This window comes from Hemiscyllium ocellatum, chromosome 29, assembly GCF_020745735.1.
Source record: "Hemiscyllium ocellatum isolate sHemOce1 chromosome 29, sHemOce1.pat.X.cur, whole genome shotgun sequence".
Taxonomy (NCBI): Eukaryota; Metazoa; Chordata; class Chondrichthyes; order Orectolobiformes; family Hemiscylliidae; genus Hemiscyllium; species Hemiscyllium ocellatum.
The window spans coordinates 45,215,392-45,237,112 of record NC_083429.1 but is presented as its reverse complement, the minus strand read 5'-3'; the positions used below and the strand labels follow the sequence as shown (position 1 = coordinate 45,237,112).

Here is a 21,721-nt window from a genome sequence, read left to right as displayed (position 1 = left end):
ATAAAAGAGACCTACGAGGCAACTTTTTCACACAGAGGGTGGTCATTATTGCGGCTGTACAGGACATTGGTTAGGCCACTGTTGGAATATTGCGTGCAATTCTGGTCTCCTTCCAATCGGAAAGATGTTGTGAGCTGCCAGAGGAAGTGGTGGAGGCTAGAACAATTGCAACATTTAAAAGGCACCTGGATGGGTATATGAATAGGAAGGGTTGGAGGGATATGGGCCAGGTGCTGGCAGGTGGGACTAGATTGGGTTGGGATATCTGGTTGGCATGGATCGGTTGAACTGAAGGGTCTGTTTCCATGCTGTACATCTCTATGACTCTGTGGCTCTATATTTCAATGAGATTATCTCTCAGTCTTTTAAACTCCAATGAGTAGATTTCCAACCTGTTCTACCTATACTGACTGAACTGCCTCCAATGAAATAGTACATTTTCTTTAATAATTCTTTAAAAACTGCTCACAATACCCCAGATATGGTCTCAACTTGCAAATTTGCAAGAAGACTTCCCTACTGTTATAGGTCAAACCCCTTGAAATAAGGAGAAAGTGAGGACTGCAGATGCTGGAGGTCAGAGCTGAAAATGTGTTGCTGGAAAGGTGCAGCAGGTCAGGCAGCATCCAAGGAGCAGGAGAATTGACATTCCGGACATGGGCTTCTCCTGCTCCTTGGATGCTGCCTGACCTGCTGCACCTTTCCAGCAACACATTTCCACCCTTGAAATAAGCGCCAACATTATCATCCCGATTAACTGCTCTGCACTCGCAGTCTGTTTCCAATGCATAAATACCTTCATGTTGCAGCTTTTTGCCAAGTGGCTGGAAGTAAGTTGGAGTCTCTACTATCACTATGCACAGTTCCAGATGACATTGTACACGTTAGCACAGTGGCTCGGACTCCCTGAGTGAGTTATAGAATTATAGAGATGTACAGCACAGAATCTGGGGATATTTTCCTAATTAACCTGCTCAGAGATGTTATTACATATCCCTGGAACATGTGGGATTTGCAGCCAGGTCTCCTGGTAGAAATACTACCGTTGCACCACATGAACCCCTCCTGAGTGAACAATGCACTACAGGTTGTTACTGATGGGTGAATGGTTGTCAATATCATCCCAGTGGCATTGTTATGTGGCGGCCCGACCAGCAGGTGTCAGTATCCCCAATAGAACTACTGCAGCAGAATCCAGCCACCTTTTCCCATGTAGTGAAGATGAGCAGCTAACCGAGGAGTGTAGCAAGGATAACAAGAAATAAATCATTGCAACACATCCAAACCATTGAAAACAAAGACATTTAAAGTAAGGAACGCTCGGATTCTGAATATAACTTTAGCGAAATGTCTAAAGGGTAATACTTTGTCATCAAGCTTTTAACAAATTGAATAAGATGTTCAGATATTTGATGTGGCTAATTATTACAGAGGCTTGTCGAGACCGAGCCACATTGTTACTGGCCTCATGAATAAGCCTGTCTTTTGGAACACAGCTTTAACATCTTCTTTCAACAGTGCACTTTTTACATCAGTCTATCATCCGCTTATTCTTCAAAAAGTAGCCAGCCAGCCTCTGTGGGCTTTTTATTTTACAAATTCTGTTTCAAAAGGATCTATACGTCTGCTGTCCATAAATGGACGCTCTGCTTTAAGGCTCTGGCTTTGAAATCACCAGAAGTTTGGAATGCGAGGAATGCGTCAATTTTCATGAACCTGCCTCTCCGCTTATTGTGTTTCTTTGTGCCTTTTCCCAAATAAGGACGCCTTCCCAATACTGATTGCCCATTTCAGGCGTTGCTTTCCTTTTTCTTGACGAGCTGACGTCATGGTGATAAGGGGAGCATTTTTAGTTGAGTTCTAGCCCGAAGCTCCACACTTTCTGGTTAGCAGTGAACCTAGCAACTTCTGCTCCTCCTGCGGGAAAAAGTAAGTCTTTAACAGCATTTACCTAAGCTCTTGTCTTGCAACTGAAAGCTCAGGCTTGAATTTAATTTGACAACAGGTTGTGCAGGGATGGTTTCAGCAAATATCAAACCGAAAAATAAACTGAACAGGTTGGGCACCTATTCATGAGGGACAGACTTAACTTTTTAGTCTGTAAAGTCCAGAATCTGGAACGTTGTTTCTCTCGCTGCCTGACCTGTTGAGTTTCTTTCACCCCCAGCGTTTTTTTTAAGTGTAACTTTTACAACGTCAGCATCTGCAGTTTGCAGCTACTTTTTCAGAAAGGGAGGGGAAAAGAAACTGGGCTAGTTTTAAACCAGTTGAACGCCTGTGAATTTGTAAAGGATTGAATTCTCTTTTGGCAATACAGTTTGGTTTGTGCTTTTTAAAGTTGAGTAAGTGCTGGGAGTGAAGATTTAAATGGAGAACTCAAGTAATTTATTTTAAAAACAAAAGGAAATGTCAGGTTGAGGCTACCTAGGGGTGCGGGTCCGTTGTGAACGGTAAATCGTGCTGTGTATTATTTGTTACAGTCTGCAGCGTTAAGGTAGTGGCTGGAACTATTGATGTAAGGCTGAAGGTTTGGGCGTGGCTTCTGCCGAATCCCGCGAGGCTTTTTTTTGCAAGAAATGAAAAATGATTAAATTTGACTTTCTTATTCGAAAGGAACTTTTTTTTTAAAAAAAGGTCAGTTCTCGCAAAATTAATCACTTTTATAGCCCTCCTTTTAGACTTCTGTGGTGTTAACGATTATTTGAGAAACGCGTCAGGGGGTGAAATTTCACTGCCAGCTTTAGAAATTCTCAAAGTTTGGGGCAAACATCCCAGAGAAATGTGGATGAAACGCCCCTCCATTCCCGATGTGGTTCAAGACTGGCCTTTATTTTATTTTTGCCCCCCCCCCCCCCCCCCCATCCCACGGATGTGGTTCTCTCCAGGACAGGGACGACTGTTCCCTTTTTGACCGGAGTTCTCTGATCCGAAAACTCACTCTCCCCTTTTTTTATTAATGTCAGTGATGAACCAACCCCGGCTCCCCTGGGCGGTTGTATCGTGAATACGAGCAGTTGCAAATGCAATGCACAAAGTTCCTGATGAAGGGCTCTGGCCCGAAACATCGAATTTCCTGTTCCTTGGATGCTGCCTGACCTGCTGCGCTTTAACCAGCAATACATTTTCAGCTCTGATCTCCAGCATCTGCAGACCTCACTTTTTAAACAAAGTTTAAATACCGAGTACGGCTGGCACATTTCCTTCCCTAAAGGACATTAGTGAACCAGATGGATTTTTACGACAGTTGATGACTTAGTGATCTCAATCTTTGGTGCACAGAAGACCATTCAGCCCATCGTGCCTGCGCCGATTCTATTACCCAAAGTCAATCCCCTGCACAAAGCTTAAACATTTACTGTGATGGCTAAGTATTTAAGTTTTAAATAATTCCGTGCATATCCTCTTGTGTCTCGAAGTTCTTACTCTTGTGATCTGGGATGGCTCTCTCCCTGCCCTCCAAGTCCCCACATTGGACAGCAAGTTCCTTTCCACTATTGCCCCCTGTAACCTTTCGCTCTCTCCCTCCCTAAAACTTTGGGTTCCTCTGTCCACCTTTTAACAAACTCACATCTCCCACGTTTCATCCATTTGTATTTTTATCATCATCCTTAGATGATTTTATGTTTTAAAGGTTAAATGCAAGTTGTTGAACTGGCATCGATCCAGACATTTTGATTGACATTCCTTTTTTTTTTGAAAAAAAAACTATTTGTATATCTTAAAATTGATGTTAACCGGTTCCTTAATACATCGAGGCTTTGGGTGTATTATGCGTTTCACAGTGAGACTGTAAAACTCTGGGTCACTGCGTGAGGAGGTTTTAAACCACATCAAATGTTGCTTTTAAAAGCCTCATGCTGTGATTTATCATGTCCGTACCATTTATGGTCCCCTACACCACCTCACTTTTGTAACTCAGCACTGAGTGGGCCAGGCAAAAGTGAGGACTGCAGATGCTGAGTGGGCCAGCCTACTAGCCACAACTGTGGAATTTGATCTTTTCTCTCCCCTTCTTCCTGGAGATAGATTGGAGTCGCACCCTGTTCCTGTGGCAAGGTGCTGACAGAGCACAGATCCTGACTTCCATAGAGGAGGGGCAATTTCTCTCAATTTATTATATAGTCTGTGGGTGGCAATGATGAGTTCAGTATTACTTATCCATCCCTAAGTGGCTGGGCAGTTTGTTGCTCCATTGCAGGAGTTGTTGTTATAAAAGTCAATTGTGTTGCTGTGGGTATGCAGACCAGGTAAAGATGGCAGAGTCCCTTCCCTAAAAGACATTATTGACTTTTGTGTTACAACAATTGATGGCTTCATGGCCGTATAATCATTGTATTGTTGCAGCCCGTTGTGCCTGCGCTGATTACCTAAGGTCAATCTCCTGCCTTTCCTCTAGATCCTTGCTCACAATTTCTATTCAAATATTCATCCAACGTCACCCTGAATGCCTCAGCACCACCCTGCCCTCCCTGCCGCCCTCCTTTATCTGCAGCACCCCTCACCACCACATCCACCCCCACACTCCCAGACGGTTAACTTCTCCACTACATGATGCTACCTGGCTTGTTGTGTTCTTCCAGCCTCCTGCTTGTCCACCACATTTCATAACAGTGCATTTTATAAGCTTACTACTTATTGAGTTTTTTTCTCAACTGTTTAGTTCCTTTTTATGAGCTGAAATATCTTATTCAGCCTGCTCACGATTTTGAAAACGTCTATCAGATCTGCATTTGGCCTCCTCCTCTCCAAGAAGTTATAAATTCTTCCATCTAGTTCCTGGAACTAGTCTTCTATTCCCAGTTTCAATAACTGAATGTGAATTCTACAGGAGTTCAGTGATACTGATTCTGCTGCACCACATTCCCAGTAATGTTACATGTACACCTAGTGTTCTAAATAGAGACTGGTTTCAGCAACATTCTGGAGAGGGTGAGCATGCAAGAGGAGAACAAGGCGAGAACACTTTTTTTTTCATGATATTGTAACCTCAGTCATGACCACACTTTTTTGGTCAATTGTCCTTGCATCTCCTTATGTGGCTTGGTTGATTAGGTTAGATTACTTAGTGTGGAAACAGGCCCTTCGGCCCAACAAGTCCACACCGACCCGCCGAGGCGCAACCCACCCCTACCCCTACATTTTACCTACTACCTAACACTATGGGCAATTTAGCATGACCAATTCACCTGACCCACACATCTTTGGACTGTGGGAGGAAACCGGAGCACCCGGAGGAAACCCACGCAGACACAGGGAGAACGTGCAAACTCCACACATTCAGTCACCTGAGGCGGGAATTGAACCCGGGTCTCTGGCGCTGGTGCCACCATGCCAGCTTGGTATGTCAGTTTTGCCTGTGAAGTCTGGTAGGTCATGTTGCAACATTTAATGCACTCCATGATCAAGTTGGTGCTCATAACTCGATGCTTTCATTAAAACTGAAGTAGGGTCGGTCTTTTGCATGGTCTAAATGGGCACAGGCATTAGAGATTGGTTTTGGAAAGCTTTTGATTCTCCAATATTAAAGATTGGTGCTCTGAATAGATTTACTGGTTGGTCAGTTTTGTTCTCTGCAGAGTTGACATGGGATTAACAGCTTCCAGGACATTGGTAGCTGTAGAATTAAATGGCGATCTATGCGGATCCCTATGTTAACAACCTTACTTTGTACTAGATTAATCAGCTGTATGGAGTATCAAGTAGGAAACTTTGAGACACATCAAGGCCAGTAGAGCAAGCCATATTATAAACTATAATCGCGACAAGGTCAAAAAATTTGAAGGCCATAATTTTGCAATAGTTTTCAAATGTTCTGAAACCAAAACATCCATGATTCAGGAAGTCTAGGGACTCTGATGCAGAAACAGTGGCGTCGTCTAGATTTGACAGTCCCTGGTTGGAGCATTGAGAGACAACCACTTTCACAATGGATGCAGTCCACATTGCTGCAATCAGTCTCCATTGTCTCTAGTCTGGGCTGCAGCAAATCAGTTTTGGATTGTAATCCAGTGACTATTGCTGGAAACTCGATGCACAGATGGAAGGGGGTGTTGGAAAATATCGATCTGACCTGCAACTTAGCCCTCTTATTTACTACCCTAATTCTGCAATTGCCTGCAAAATGGCAGTGAATGCCACAAGAACATGGAATGTGGTAGCCTGTAACTTTCACAACTAATGGCAACTTGCCATCTATCAATGCAAACAGCTTCTTTGACTCAAAACTGTGACATTTCTCCTGTTAAAGGATCGCAGTAAATCTAAACCCATGGCCCGTCTGTGCCAGAGGCATTCAGCATCCACTGTAGTCTTTTTGCCTCGACTCTCATGGCTTCAAGGATACATACATAAATCGATCTGAGTCCACTCCCTTCCATCATTTTTAAAACCTCCAGGATTGAGCTCTGTTATGATTTGCCTCTGCAGTTGAATTAATTGCAACTTGAAGTTCAAAAGCAGGGAAAATGGTTGTGATGTCAGTGTACATGGAACAGTACCCCAATTCTGTTTACTTGGGTTTTGGTGTCTTACAATAGATAATCCTAGCTGAATCTTCAGGGCTGCTATTTTACTTATTGATCCATTAGACAAAATTCACTCTTAAAAAGTGAATAGCTGATTTATTGTAGAATTTATAATTGTTTTTATGCTAACTGTCACACATCCATTGAGAGACAATCTTTTATGGTAATGTGTATGTCATCAGCCTATATCCTTCTCTTACCTCAGATGGCAGAAGCACCTAGTACTTGCTGACTGTAAGCTTGCTGTCATTACTTGATCTCTTGTCAGCTCCTAAGCCTGGGGAAAGTGGTGGTAACTGTCAGAGGTGCATTTATTTCCAAGTTTTAAAATACTGCTGAATGAAACAGAAAAGATTAGATTATATTACTTAGTGTGGAAACAAGCCCTTCGGCCCAACAAGTCCACACCAACCCGCCGAAGCAAAACCCACCCATACCCCTACATTTGCCCCTCGCCTAACACTACGGGCAATTTAGCATGGCCAATTCACCTGACCCGCACGTCTTTAGACTGTGGGAGGAAACCGGAGCACCCGGAGGAAACCCACGCAGACACGGGGAGAACGTGCAAACTCCACACATTCAGTCGCCTGAGGCGAGAATTGAACCCAGGTCTCAGGCGCTGTGAGACAGCAGTGCTAACCACTGTGCCACCATGCCGAACAGTTGTTCAGGCAGCATCTGTGATCAGAGAAAGATGTGGTTTTCAGGTCAACTTCTAAGCATCAGAAACAAGTATGGAGAATGCTGGAGAAACTCAGCAGGTCTGGCAGAATCTGTGAGGAGAGAAACAATGCATGTTTTGAGTCCAGAATGATTTGAATCAGATCTGAATTCTTCAGTTGTCGGACCTGCTGAGTTTCTCCAGCATTCTGTTTTGTTTCAGATTTCCAGCATCTTCAGGATTTTGCAGAGCATCAGGACTTTCTTTTTAGATGTTAATATGTTGATGTTGTGCAACTTTTTTGTTCCCTGATTGTTCAGACCAGCAATTCAACATTGCTTTGTATCCCAACAAATGGATTAGAATGTGATTGTGTGAAGATATGGCTGACTTTGGCTAGTGTCTTAAAGGAGCTATTCATCTAAATAGCTATTCTTTGCCTTTGGAATAGACAGGAGTATCTTATCAGTGTAGCTGATCTCTTCTGATATTTAGCAGCAACCCTTTTCAAGAAAATGGCTGATAAACTTATGTACACAACTTTAAAATAGGGCATGGGTATAAATAACTTCCATCTTAAGAGTATTGCATCGAGGTTTTGCACTATTAGATTAAATTCCCTACGGTATGGAAACGGGCCCTTCGGCCTAACAATTCCACACTGACCCTTCAAAGGGTAATCCACCCAGACCCAATATTGTACTCTATACCCCTGACTAATGCATCTAATACTATGGGGTAAAAAACAATGATTGCAGATGCTGGAAACCAGATTCTGGATCAGTGGTGCTGGAAGACCACAGCAGTTCAGGCAGCATCCAATGAGCAGTGAAATCAGCGTTTCGGGCAAAAGACAGGTCTTCCAGCACCACTGATCCAGAATCATCTAATACTATGGGCAATTTAGCATGGCCAATTCATCTGGCCTGCACATCTTTGGGTGCTCCAGTTTCCTCCCACAATCCAGAGGAATCCCATGCAGACACGGGGAGAATGTGTAAACTCCACACAGTCACCCAAGGGTGGGAATCGAACTTAGGTCCCTGGTGCCTTGAGGCAGCAGTGTTAACCACTGTGCTGCCCCATATTATCGGCACACTGATGGTTCCTTGTATTTATAAGTCCAAGATCTTCCACTTGTGACTCTAACTACTGCAATAAGGTGCAATGATCATGATATTCAAAATCTCTTATATTCTATTATCTTCTCTAATTCAATCTTTCAATGCAAAATAGATCTTGTTCAAGCTATTGTGGGCTCTTTTTGATTTGGAATTGTTCAGGAGGAGGAGTTTAGTGCTTGCACTCAGATTTCCAATTACTTGAATGAAGTTTTGGTTTTCAGAAATGTGTGTAAAAGGTTTTCAAATCACTAGCCCACCCTGGCTTGGCAAGTTTTTTTTGTTTCTTATAATTTCAAATGTTTTTCTTTCTTGTTTAAATGTCAGGATCTTAACTGGGAGTTGTCAAATTGTGCACAGGATGTTGTGTCAACGAAAGGGGAACTAGGAGTTTAAATTAAGTCACCTGTCACAAACATCTCTGAGAGGAAAGAAATAGACCTTTTTAAATCTCTACCTCTTTTATTATATCCTAGATGCAGTCAGTTGATAGTGTGTTCATTGTATGGATGTTGCATTTTTAATTATGCAAAAGCAGTTCTGACGCTGTTTGGAGATTGAAAGCCACTTATTTTCTGATGTGTTTTTTGACCTTTTCCATTATTTGCATGTCCCAAAATAACTACTGGTTTAGTTATCAATTTCCGGTGCTAAGATTCATTTGACCTTGTGCAATCATTTCCCTTGATGGCAATATCAGGACAAGTCAGGTTAGCAGAAAATAACAAAGACCCACCCTACCCTCCTAAACTCATTCAGTCTAACCCATTATTCACTTTGTTTTTAGCATCCAGTGGTTCTCAGTGAGGGGTAAGAAATGGCTTGTTTTAATTACAACATCTGGATGTTATTTCCTTTTTTTTGCCTCTTTTTCTAAGAAGATGATGTTCCTGAACATTTTGTTCAGATTTTTAAAAAAATTAATTTGAGATTCCACAGTTCAAATTAACCATAGCCTGTGAAGCATTTCCATAAACTTTATCTAGAAAAATAATTATGACTTGTTTCCCCATCTTCCAGTCTGAAAAAGCCCATTGATGTAACCTCCTGCCTCTTCTCTCTGCACTGCCATTAACAACTAAACTCCTTTTCTGTTTACTGCTAACCAGAGCCGAGGAATGTTTCAGGTGTTAGATGGTTGATCTGCAAAGTTTGATCATTAGGTAAAACCACTGACTGCAGATGCTGGAAACCAGATTCTGGATCAGTGGTGCTGGAAGAGCACAGCAGTTCAGGCAGCATCCAACGAGCAGCGAAAGTTTGACCATTGCCCATTGTGACATATTTGACTATTTGCAAATATCCAGTGAAACAAAAATTGAATTTGCCTTCAAGGTGGTTTTAGCTGATGTCAATGTTTATAGAGTCATAGAGATGTACAGCACAGAAACAGACCCTTCAGTCCAACCTGTCCATGCCGACCAGATATCCCAACCCAATCTAGTCCCACCTGCCAGCAAACGGCCCATATCCCTCCAAACCCTTCCTATTCATATACCCATCCAAATGCCTTTTTAATGTTTCAATTGTACCAGCCTCCATCACTTCCTCTGGCAGCTCATTCCACACACGTACCACTCTCTGCGTGAAAACATTGCCCCTTAGGTCTCTTTTTTATATCTTTCCCCTATGCCCCCTAGTTCTGGACACCATGACCCCAGGGAAAAGACTTTGCCTATTTATCCTATTCACGCCCCTCTTAATTTTATAAACCTCTGTAAGGTCACCCCTCAGCTTCCGATGCTCCAGGGAATAAAGCCCCAGCCTGTTCAGCCTCTCCCCGTAGGTCAAATCCTGCAACCTTGGTAACATCCTTGTAAATCCTTTCAAGTTTCACAACATCTTTCCAATAGGAAGGAGACCAGAATTACACGCAATATTCCAACAGTGGCCTAACCAATGTCCTGTACAGCTGCAACATGACCTCCCTACTCCTGTACTCAATACTCTGACCAATAAAGGAAAGCATACCAAACACCTTCTTCACTATCCTATCTACCTGAGACTCCACTTTCAAGGAGCCTTGAACCTGCACTCCAAGGTCTCTTTGTTCAGCAACACTCCCTACGACCTTACCATTAAGTGTATAAGGCCTGCTTTCCCATTTTTGTATTTATCTGAATTAAACTCCATCTGCCACTTTTCGGCCGATTGGCCCATCTGATCAAGATCCTGATGTTTTAATAAACTGGGTATTATGGTATCAAAGAATCCAACAGGTATTTACTATCACTATTAAGTATAGATATGCCATTCCCCAGGAACATAAGTGTCTGGGCTAATGTTAAGTTTTTGGTTTGCAATAGAGGAGCAAACTTCAAGTAGAATGCCATGCTTTAAATAATCAGAGGTAGGATGGAGTATGAGATCTTTATGTTCATGCTGCAATACAGTGGCGATTTCAAGAAGACTTCTCTTTTTTAAAGACGTACTAATGGCTAGACATAGCAAAACAATGTGGTTGTTCAGTTGAAAGAACTAATGAACGCATTGGAGGATTACAAGTGCAACTGATCTTGACCAACACTTGAAATATGTGGATATGTGGTCCTATATTCTCATGTTGATAGCAGCATGAGGCAGTGTAATAGAAAAAACAAGCTTCATGTTCACAGCTATTTTCTCATTTGCAAAACTGTCATGAGGAAATTATTTCCAGTTGAACTTGGATTGCATATATCTCACTGTCATACCCAACATTATTCTGATGTGGCAACTTGTTTGGAATGATATTTGTCTTTTTGAAACTCAGTTCCTTGCAGTGAGTTGCAAGTAAGAATGCAAATCAAAGTGAGTTAAATGTTAATCATTTGTAATTAAATACCAGTAGCTAAGCAGTTATTATTTAAATTTCACCACAGTTCGTAATGTGTCAATATTGTTACTTATGTACAGGATCTATATAGTACAGCAAAGTCTTTTATAGGAAGAGTACTTGTCAGTGTGAGCCTAAATCTTTAGAAATGAAGACAGGTGGAGATAGGTCTGTAGAATAAAATACACCTCTTATCTAATGAATCACATTTTTTTTGGAGAAATGGGATGGTTTGTGATGATGGGGTTGTGTAGTGAATTGCTATTTTCCTGTCTTACTATTTTTAATTTATCAAACTTTTGAGCTTCCATAGTTTCTGCCGTGCTCTTCCAGTTATGCTGTTTTATCTAGGGTCACCACAATGCATGTTCATCACTGCTTCATCTTTACCTACCAGTCACCCATTCCTCTTTACACCAACTATACAAAGATATCTTGCCGTTGCGTCCTTTCAGAGTCTTGGACCTTCTTAAAAGTCCCCTCTCCATCATTCACCTTGTTGCATCAGGAATGATGAAGGGCTTTTGCCTGAAATGTCGATTTCCCTGCTCCTCGGATGCTGCCAGACCGGCTGTGCTTTTCCAGCACCACTCTAATCTAGGCAATGTCTGTACAGCCACAACATGACATCCCAACTCCTATACTCCATGCACTGACCAATAAAGGAAAGTGTCCCAAATGCCTTTACCACCCTGTCTACCTCTGACTCCACTTTGAAGGAGTTATACACTTGCATTCCAAGGTCTCTTGTTTGGTATCACTCCTCAGGGTCTTGCTATATATGTCGAAGAATGTGGTGCTGGAAAAGAACAGCAGGCTAGGTAGCATCCTAGGAGCAGGAGAGTTGATCGGGCATATTCCCTTCAGGAATGTCTGGAACAGCAAGAACATCCCTGATGAAGGGCTTATGCCTGAAATGTTAACTCATTGCTCCTTGGATGCTGCCTGACCAGCTGCGCTTTTCCAGCGTGCCACTTTTTAAAAAAATTCTGATCTCCAGCATCTGCAATCCTCACTGTCTCTTGATGTATATGTTCTGGCCTGACTTGCTTAATCACAATGCAACACTTCACAGTTAGCTAGGTTAAACTCCATCTGCCCCCCAACTTCAGCCCATTGAGATGCTGTACTGTGTTTAAGTGTGCTGTATAAATGTTGAGTAGGCTGAGGCACTGACCTGCTAAGTTTCATATGTTCATAAATGTGTATTTGAATTGCTGTATGTTATTCTTGGCTCTGGTTAAGTCTCCAGTGTGTCAGTAGTGGTTCAGTTAGTAGTACTCTCTTCTGTGGAGCACCAAGGTTCAAACCCCACTCCAAAGAACACAGTAATTAAGACTGCCACTTCAGTCTAGCACTGAGGGAGCTCTGTGCTACTAGAGCTACTGTCTGTTGAATGAGACATTTTAACCAAGTCCCATCTGTCTGATTAGTTGGTTGCAAAAAAATCTTTATTTCTCAGAAAAGGGGAGTTATCTCTGATTTGTGGCCAGTATTTAAAGATGGTCATTTTTAGTCCTACCAGATCTTTAGGATTACCTTTTCATTAGATAGAGATAGAGAGAGAGAGTCACCACACCTCAGGCAAGGGGGAAAGGAGGTTGAGAAGGAGCATTCTTCATGGTAACCTCAGCCAGTATGAGAATTGAACCCACACTATCAATAGCGCTCTGCATTGCAAACCAGCTATTGATGGCTTTTACCCGAAACGTCGATTTTTCCCTGCTCGTTGGATGCTGCCTGAACTGCTGTGCTCTTCCAGCACCACTGATCCAGAATCTGGTTTCCAGCATCTGCAGTCATTGTTTTAACCAGCCATCCTGCCAACTGAGCTAACTAAACCTCTCCAGTATTTATCCCTCAATTGGTATCTCTCTCAAAATCAAAATATTATCATATTGCTACTTGTAAAAACTTGAGTCCATATTGACAGTTTTAATGTCAAAGATGCAACAGTGCTACCTTAAGTATTGACCTGTAATGGCACCTATTTTTTTAATTGATGTGGGACCTTTGACCCAGGTCTCCTGGCTCAGAAGTAGGGGCAGTACCACTGGCAAAAGATCACCAACAATGGCTACATTTGATGTTTAATTGCCTGTGAGCATCCCATGAGGAAAAGTTTTTTGTAAATTCAAGCCTTCCTAAAAATAGTCCCTAACTCTCTTCCTGCTCTACTTCATCCACAGGTATACCTTACTGATAAACATGGCCAATCAGGGACCTGCTTTCGGACTTAGTAGGGACATTCGGAACAAGATTGAGAAGAAGTATGAACCTGAACTGGAGGAGCGGCTAGTGGAGTGGATTATTGCTCAGTGTGGGGCGAGTGTGGGGCGACCTGAGCCAGGAAGAATGGGGTTCCAAGCTTGGCTTAAGGATGGCACAGTGAGTATCCGAAGTTTCAAGGTTGTGTTAATTTTAAGCTAATCAAAGCCTTTGGCTTGGTTACATTTTCAATTAAAAATCTATTCAGTGATTGTTTTTGTTTTAAATAATCTCTCTGTTAATATTGTAATGAAAGGTTAAGCCCCTCACACCTTGCACATCCACTTGAGCAGTATGATTATTCGCTTTCAATTTAGCTGTATCTCCATAGCTATTGTGGAGCTTTGAGTGTAAATCCATATGTCAGTATTAAGGTAGTTAGATGAACTTTTTAACACCATTGATCATGTGGGGAACTTTCTACATGTGGACAAAAGCTAATTAATCTATCCAGTGACTCCCAACAGGCAGCTGTTGGATCTGTTAAGAGGCAAAACTGATGAGAAACAGAAAGAAACCATTTTAAAATCTGTTTGAGCTCTGCTGTAGTTCCTGTTTTGATCCATTTACAAGACCTAACCCAATTAATCTGAATGTGGAACACCTTGCGTTATCATCCAGCCCAAATAATCTCCCAAAAGGTGAGGAAAGTATATAATTGGCAAATTACTACTGGTATATGCAGATCAAATCAGGCAAGTGGTAGGCACATTTTCATTATACGTTCTACAAGTTTTATATGCTGCAAAATTTGATCTTTGAAAAGTTCCTACAGATGACTCAACTGTCTTTGGTCACTGTCCAGAAGGTTCCAAATACTCAGTCATTCATATGTTCAAGATCATGATTCAATAGATTATTTTTAGACAATTGAGGGAGTGGAGTTGAGGTAGAATACTTTGGCCATGGCTTGTTCAAGTGGAATCATGGTTTTCTCCTGGTTCTTAAAGTGCTTCCCAAATTTTAGCCCCAGTCTAATCATGTTTTCACGTCTCAAACTTTGGACGCTAGAATGAACGTTTGGGGAGAGAGAGAAGTTCTGGACTGGGTGGATGGACACAATGGAATTTTGTGAAGTCATACATTTAAGCTTACAGCTCTGAAGGACATTCCTCCCATTGTGCCTGTGCTGTCACTCTGCAAGAACTACCTAGTTAGTTCTCCCACTTCTCCTGCCTGTGAGCGTTTTGCTTTTTCAAGTATTTCCACTATTCCTTATTGTAAGCTTGCTTGGAATTTATACTGGGCTGAGTTCAAGATCTTTGGTACATCAGAGAAGGAAGAAACAATTTTGTAGCTTCTCTTGTCAGTTGTCTTTAAATTTTAAGAGACGTTGATAGATTACAATTAGCTAGCAACGTTCCTACTTTCTCAACCACCAAAAAACCTAAACATCTAATTTCTTTTTCCACTTTGTTTTTATTTTGAAGCCAGGCCCACCAAGACAAAACCATAGAAGTTTATAGGGGCTTTGGTGCTCATACTGAATACAATAAAGTAGCATTGATGTCTTGGATCTCTCACCCTCACTGTGGGCTGCGTCCCACCTTGTCTACAGATTATTATTTTTAACCCTGATCCCTGTATGAGTAACTGGAGTGCTCCATGCCATTAACAAGAATACATGAATGATCATCCTTTGTGGCTGGCATTGGAATTTTGGTTTGGTGTGTGCACTTCATATTTCTTGCACGCATTCCAATGAAATGTAGATATTTTAATCACCCTGATCAGAGATGTTATGTCATATCTCTGGAGCAGTTGCGACCTGTGTCCAGGCCCCCTGAGTCAGAGGTAGGTACACGACCACAGCACGCCAGTTTATTGGTGTCTGCTTAATCATGAACTGTAACTGTGCTCTGAACTATCTATAGCAGTTATCACCTGAAGTATATCTTCCACAGGTACTGAGTCTCCTGATTAACAGCCTCTACTCAGAGGACAAGAAACCCATTAAGAAGATTCAGGACACGGACAAAGCTTTTAAACAAATGGAACAGGTGTCACAGTTTCTGAAGGCAGCTGAAAATTATGGAGTCAACAAAACTGACATTTTCCAGACTGTGGATCTATGGGAGTGTATGTATAAGCAGTAATAGTGCTTTTTGAACTCACGGCTTCTGTATTTAATGATGAACTTGGTGACCATCTGGGAGCATCTCTATAAATATAGAGTTGTTACTTTTATACGGGCTTTAGAAGTGGGAATCATTGTTTACAGTACGCTCTTGCATATTCATTAATTTTATCCCTTTTACCTTCTCCCTTTCATGTTAAATATTTGTAAGTGATCCCAATCTGGTGAATGGCATACACTATCTAGACCCCAGATTAACTGGTTGGGTTTCCCATAGCAGCCAGTTTCCCCTTACTCACCCAGTGAGGTGGAGGTGAAGGGAACTGCAAGTAAGCACAAAATAACATCAGCAAATGAGCACTCTTCAGTTAATGAAATGAAGACCAGGCAAATCCAAAGAGCATGATCACATCATGGCTCTTGTTTTTTTTTCTCCCACTGATCATTTTCAGGCTTAAAGTGCCATCACCCCAGAGTGAGAGCCAATGGTAAGGTAAGGGAAAGTTTTTGAGAGTAGGGATTTGATTTTTGAAGAGTTGAGATCTGCAGGTTTTATTTTAGGAAAGGGAATCAGACTTTCAAGATCCATGATCAGTTAGGCATACCCACTATTTTAGAGAATTTAAAATCTGTTGATGCTCAGCTCTTCGGTAGCCATTGCTGCCTCTGAGACCACTATTTTGCATTTTAAAGTTATCTCCTGACCTACTTGGGGTAGAACCCACCGTTTGGGAAGCTCATTCGCTTTCCAATGATAATTACACAAACTTTTGAGGTAAATATCAAACTTTACCTCCTTGAAAAATCTCTGCTTTGTGCGTTGAGTGCTCCAGGCTGCTGCTTGTGCTGATGTTTGTTTGAGTTTTCTAATCTACCCAACTTTATTTCTCATGATAAGAATTGCAGAAAGCGACAGTAATTTTGGAATGGAAAGGAATAATTTTCAATGCAGCTTTAAAATTCACAAATGATTTGAACCGATTTTTGGCAGCAATTAGTGCCTAGTCCACCAACTGAGTAACCAGATTTTACATAGCTAACTGGGTTAAATGAAACTACGTGAAAATATGATGTGCAGTAGAATAAATAAAAGATTTTTTTTGAAAGATAAGGAATCATAGTGTCCCTGTTTCCATCGAGCTTTCATAGACCTTCTGAAGAGCATCCTACCCAGACCCATACCACTACCCTACCCCTGTAACCCTACGTTTCCCATGGCTAATCCACCTAGCCTGCACATCCGTGGACACGATCTGGGCAATTTGCCACAAACTATTCAGCTAACCTGCACATCTTTGGATTGTGGGAGGAAGCCGGAGCACCCAGAGGAAATCCACGCAGACACAGGGGGAATGTGCAAACTCCACACAGACAGTTGCCCAAGGGTGGAATTGAATCCAGGTCCCTGTTACTGTGGGGCAGCAGTGCTAACCACTGAGCCACCATGATAACGTTATCATTTTTCCAAAAGGTTTAACTTTCAATTGTTTCCATTGAAACACACTTATAATGCTGGAAGCTGTCACTGAATATCCAATATCTCTTTTGCTTTTTGAAATAACCACAAAGGATTGCAGAATCCAAATGTTCTGTTTTACATTCAATAGCTGTTGGGTGCACTTCCAGGCCGGTGTGTGTTTAGTGTGGTGTCATGTATCAGTCCCATCCTGCTGGCTCAGTTTTGTATTGATGTAACATCGTCAGTGAACACGTTAAAAGAACTTTTATTTGCCTTCCAGCGAAGGATATGGCTGCTGTTCAGAGAACCCTCATGGCTTTGGGAAGTATTGCCGTAACAAGGAATGATGGGCATTACCATGGTGATCTAAACTGGTTCCACAAGTGAGTAGGCATGTCCCAATTATGGTCAACTGCAGCAGGCGTGTTGTCATGACAGCTACAATCAGGGGAAATGAACAGTTGAGGGAGCAAATATTTGACTAACAACTTCTCCAGTGAGGTAGAGGTGAGGGTATGTTCTCCCATGAATGTGGAAATTGAGGAGTTTATGGAGTTTGTAACCAAGTATATTCCTCTTAAATCATAACAAGAGTTTGCAAGAATAAGTTTTATTACTGATTAATCTTGGTATGCATTAATCAAGATATTAGCAGCAGCACTCTTTGCTATCTTTTGATCTGATTACTGGGTGAATTATTTCATTTAAACACTCCATGAGTTCACAACCAAAAATAATAGCATGCACTGTTAATTTGCACCACAAAGTTGGAAATTGGTTAAAGTTAAACTAAAATGTGTAATTGATATTTCTTTAATCTTTTTGTAGCAACAGAAATTGAATCTGCATTTTCAAAGCAAACTTTCACGCTGTCTCTGGCCTTCCAATATCCCCATATCCCTGGTTTTCAATTGTCTCGAACTAGATTTGAAATCTTTGACGTTTGTGGGAACACATTGTTTGCTGTTTAAATGGTTTATTGATCATGATCACTTTAATGTATTCCAGATCTTGTGACAAGATAACCAACCAGCGTAAACTTGTAGGTTGACGTAAGATTAGTTTTACTGAGTAGATATTTTTACTACTTTTGCATTAGGAAATTAGCAGTAATTGTTACTTTATTATTTCTGTAGCCTGCTGTAATGATTGGAATGAGGTTCGCCAGGTGGGTCTCAAAGAAATGAGTTCCCTGCTTGGGGCAGTTAACTTGGTCTAATCAAGGAACTCATTCTATAATGTCTACCTCACTGACCGCATTCCAGTCATTGCACCTGCAACTGGGGGAAAAAAGAGAGCTTCAGCATAACAATCCCAAGTGGTGAATTACATGAAAGTCATTGTACAGCCTTCATACACCATATTCAGCCCTAATTAAACCGCACAGCCAGTATTAACCTGGTTTTCTCCTGCATTGTGTGTTTTACTCTGAATATGTCTCAGCACACCTATCTTGGGTTATGCTCGAAACGTCGAATTCTCTATTCCTGAGATGCTGCCTAACCTGCTGTGCTTTGACCAGCAACACATTTGCAGTTGTCCAAATCTTAAACCAGTGTAAAAGTGTTTATTTTTTATTTTTGTTTTTGCAATGTTTAAAAACATTGAGACACCAAATCTCTGGGTGCTGAGTGATCTAGCCTCAGCTTTCTTGTTCAACTAGATTCCAGTTGGTGTGGGTCAGGCATGGGGCAAACCTTTTTTACAGTGTGTAAAGGGTTTCCTTTTACTTCAGACTCTGTCGTCTGCCTGCTCACAGCAAGTACAAATTAAAGCGAGTTGAATCCAGACTGCAGGATAGTTTGTTAGCAGTAGCTGTGACATGACTTTGCTTTGCTCATTTTTCTAGTAATTTTTCATTTGTATTTTTTTTTTTGTTTTTTGGGATTGAGGTGAAGGTCTAATTAAACTTTATTTTACAATCTGTAACCTGCATTAGCCTGAACAGTAATGTGTCTTGGTGTCTTTTTTTTTGGATTGGATTTTAATTTGCTTCAATTCAAAATTGTTCAGAGAACAGTTCCATTAAATTGCGGAGGGTTGTTTTTTTGGAATTGTTCTTTTTTGTGTTGGAGCTTCCTTGAGTCTGTGTTTTATCAGCTATAACTCTCTCTCTCTCTCTTTGTCCATCTCAGGAAAGCACAAGAAAATAAGCGAGAGTTCACAGAAGAGCAACTGGCCCAGGGAAAGAACATTATTGGTCTGCAGATGGGAAGCAATCAAGGAGCGTCACAGGCTGGGATGGTTGGCTATGGACAAGCCAGACAGATTATTAGCTAAATAACAATACTGATGGATCTTTCTCTTCTTTTTTTCCTCTCTCTAAAGCATGAATTTATCTTTTTTTTTGAAGTCAATGATCCAAACAGCTCATAACACTAAACCTTCCATGACCTAAATTGTGAGATAGACATGAGTAGTGGTTATTTATTATTTGGCAGTTTTAAAATAAATGCATTTCTTACAACAGTTTTGTGTTTTTAGACCCCTTTTTGGATATGGGCTGTAATTTGGAATTATTTGCAAGACAAAAAAAAATCTACATACCCACTCTGGGTTGCCAAGGACTGTATGTCACATGGCTAACTTGTCATTTCAACCATCTTTGTGAAATTGTGCAAGTGTAATAGAGCATGTTGGCAAAGCTTATTGTTCATATGGCTTAACCAGTCTGCTTTGTTTTTTTTTGTCACTGTTGATCTGCTTCGTTACTAAAAATGTACGTTATGTATTTCTTAAAAAAAAAAGAAGAAACTACACAATGTTTGAAACCAGTCATCACCATTTGAAAGGCATTTGAATAAGTGAGCAAAACATGAATTTCAATAAACTAATAAAAATTTAAATGTTTTCTGTGTAAATGGCCAAAGGAATTCAAAGCAAACTAGTGAAATGATTACATTGCCATTCCAATGACGTTTTTTTTATTTTTTAAAAATTGTTTTTTGTTGTTTACTTTGCGTTTGATGGTTACCTTCCAAAATTCACCCTCTTGCTCATCATGGACACTGTGTGTGGGGTGGTTGTTTACTTGCTGGTAAACTCTTTGATTTCCAAAAATTGTCCATGTTTACTATTAGAAGTGAAATATTTTAACGATAACTTGCACAAGGAGTGGGGAAAGAAAGGACGACTTGCAACATGCAACTCTGATGCTAAGCAACAACTGTATCTGTTGGGAGCAGTAAATGACTGTGTGTAGAATTAGTGGGGCTAATTTTTAAAGCAGATTTCCTGATGGAATGGATCCATTTATGGTCAGAAGTGCAAGTTTCTAAAACAAATCTTGTATAAAATGTCCTCTTTTGAAAATTACTCTAAGTCTGTTGTACATTATTTTTGTTAAACAAATTCTGAATCTTTTAGCCCTAAATTTTGTACATTTGTCATTTGAAACCATAACAACTTAAATAAAAGTTTTGAGATGGAGAATTGATGACATCTTTATTAATCATCAGGTAGTGAATTTGACACTTTAAATGTTGATGTGAGAGATTTGCTCATTCCAGTCTCTGCTGTTTAATGGGCTGACCAACGTAGTGATTGTGGCGAAAGATGCATGGAATTACTGAATTATTTGCCACCTATCGTAACTATTGCATTTTTAATTTAAGGAGAAAAAGTAATTTGCAATAAGGGAGCTATTGCACAAGCTCCCACTGAGGTAATTCTTTGAAATAACTGCGATACTTTCTACACATTTAATTTGGACAGGGCAAGATTCCACAAACAGCAACACATTGCCTGATAGTGAATGTGTTCTTGCACTTATTTCCTTGCACTTTTCCTGTGTAACAATGTGACAATTTGAGGAATAAATGTTGGCCCATTTGGGAGGCTAAAAGTACCCCTTCTCTCCCGCTGGAATGTTTTTCCATCCACGTGAGAATGGGTCTTAAACCCACCTGTGACTCTGACAGAGACTAAAGCCACTAACTGCAGAGTCCAGGTTCACATTGGAGGAAATGGCATTAAGGGGTGTGTGTATGACAGAGAGAAGTGTTCAAACAAAACCTTTTTTAATTCCACATGTAAAAGCTTTGTGCAGGGTTGTAAATTCTACAAGCTGTTGTCCATCAACCTCCTTCCTTCTGTGGCTCATAACTGATTTTGAATGAATGCAAAACATTGGTTGGTTGACTTAATAACACATGCCATCTGAAAAACCATACACATTTATACATTTGCTTTATCTCGCCTAATAGTTCATGTATCTATTCCTGAAATCCTTTTGAAAAACATCAATATTCATGCAAACAACACATTTCTACTCACGTTATTCCCTCAATAATTTGAAAACTTTCTGTAACTTCCTTTTGAAGAACAGACTTTATTAACTCCTTTCTTTCTAATTAAAGCAATTGGTTGTGGCATTAATTACCTTCTTGGGCAAAGTTACACTTTAGCAATGACTGATTAATTTCCTTGCACTTTCCTTTTTTTTAACTGTCAGCTTCTCTCTTTAGAAGCTATGATTATTTTTCAGTGACACTTTGAGAGCATCCTGTTTATTTTGGAAACTCTGCTGTAGAGTAAAAGGAAGTTTAATTTATTAGCTCTTCACTCCTCAGGATATCCACAGCAGTGAGAGGAAGATCAAAGTCACTAGTTAGAGCACAAAAGTCTTACTTGAATATCAACTGCTGCATTGTTGGTTGTGGGAGCTTTCAAGTTAGCCATTAAACACATGCCTTGTCTGCTTTCTGAGGAGGATGTTACCATGATATTTCAAAGAGTGCGGGAGTTCATCCTGGTCAATATTATGTTCCAGCAACAGCATGAAAACAGATTAT

General features: G+C 40.8%; 1 protein-coding gene across 1 annotated transcript; it reads left to right on the top strand.

Annotated features, from left to right (window-relative positions):
* The first annotated feature begins 1,824 nt into the window (after nt 1–1,824).
* Nucleotides 1,825–20,360, top strand: LOC132829531 (transgelin-like). The gene is made up of 5 exons (XM_060846754.1): nt 1,825–1,929; nt 13,314–13,512; nt 15,297–15,471; nt 17,209–17,311; nt 19,064–20,360. Exons 2-5 carry the CDS (start codon nt 13,333–13,335, stop codon nt 19,206–19,208), a joined length of 603 nt encoding a protein of 200 aa, XP_060702737.1. The 5' UTR covers nt 1,825–1,929; nt 13,314–13,332; the 3' UTR covers nt 19,209–20,360.
* The last annotated feature ends 1,361 nt before the right edge of the window (nt 20,361–21,721 follow it).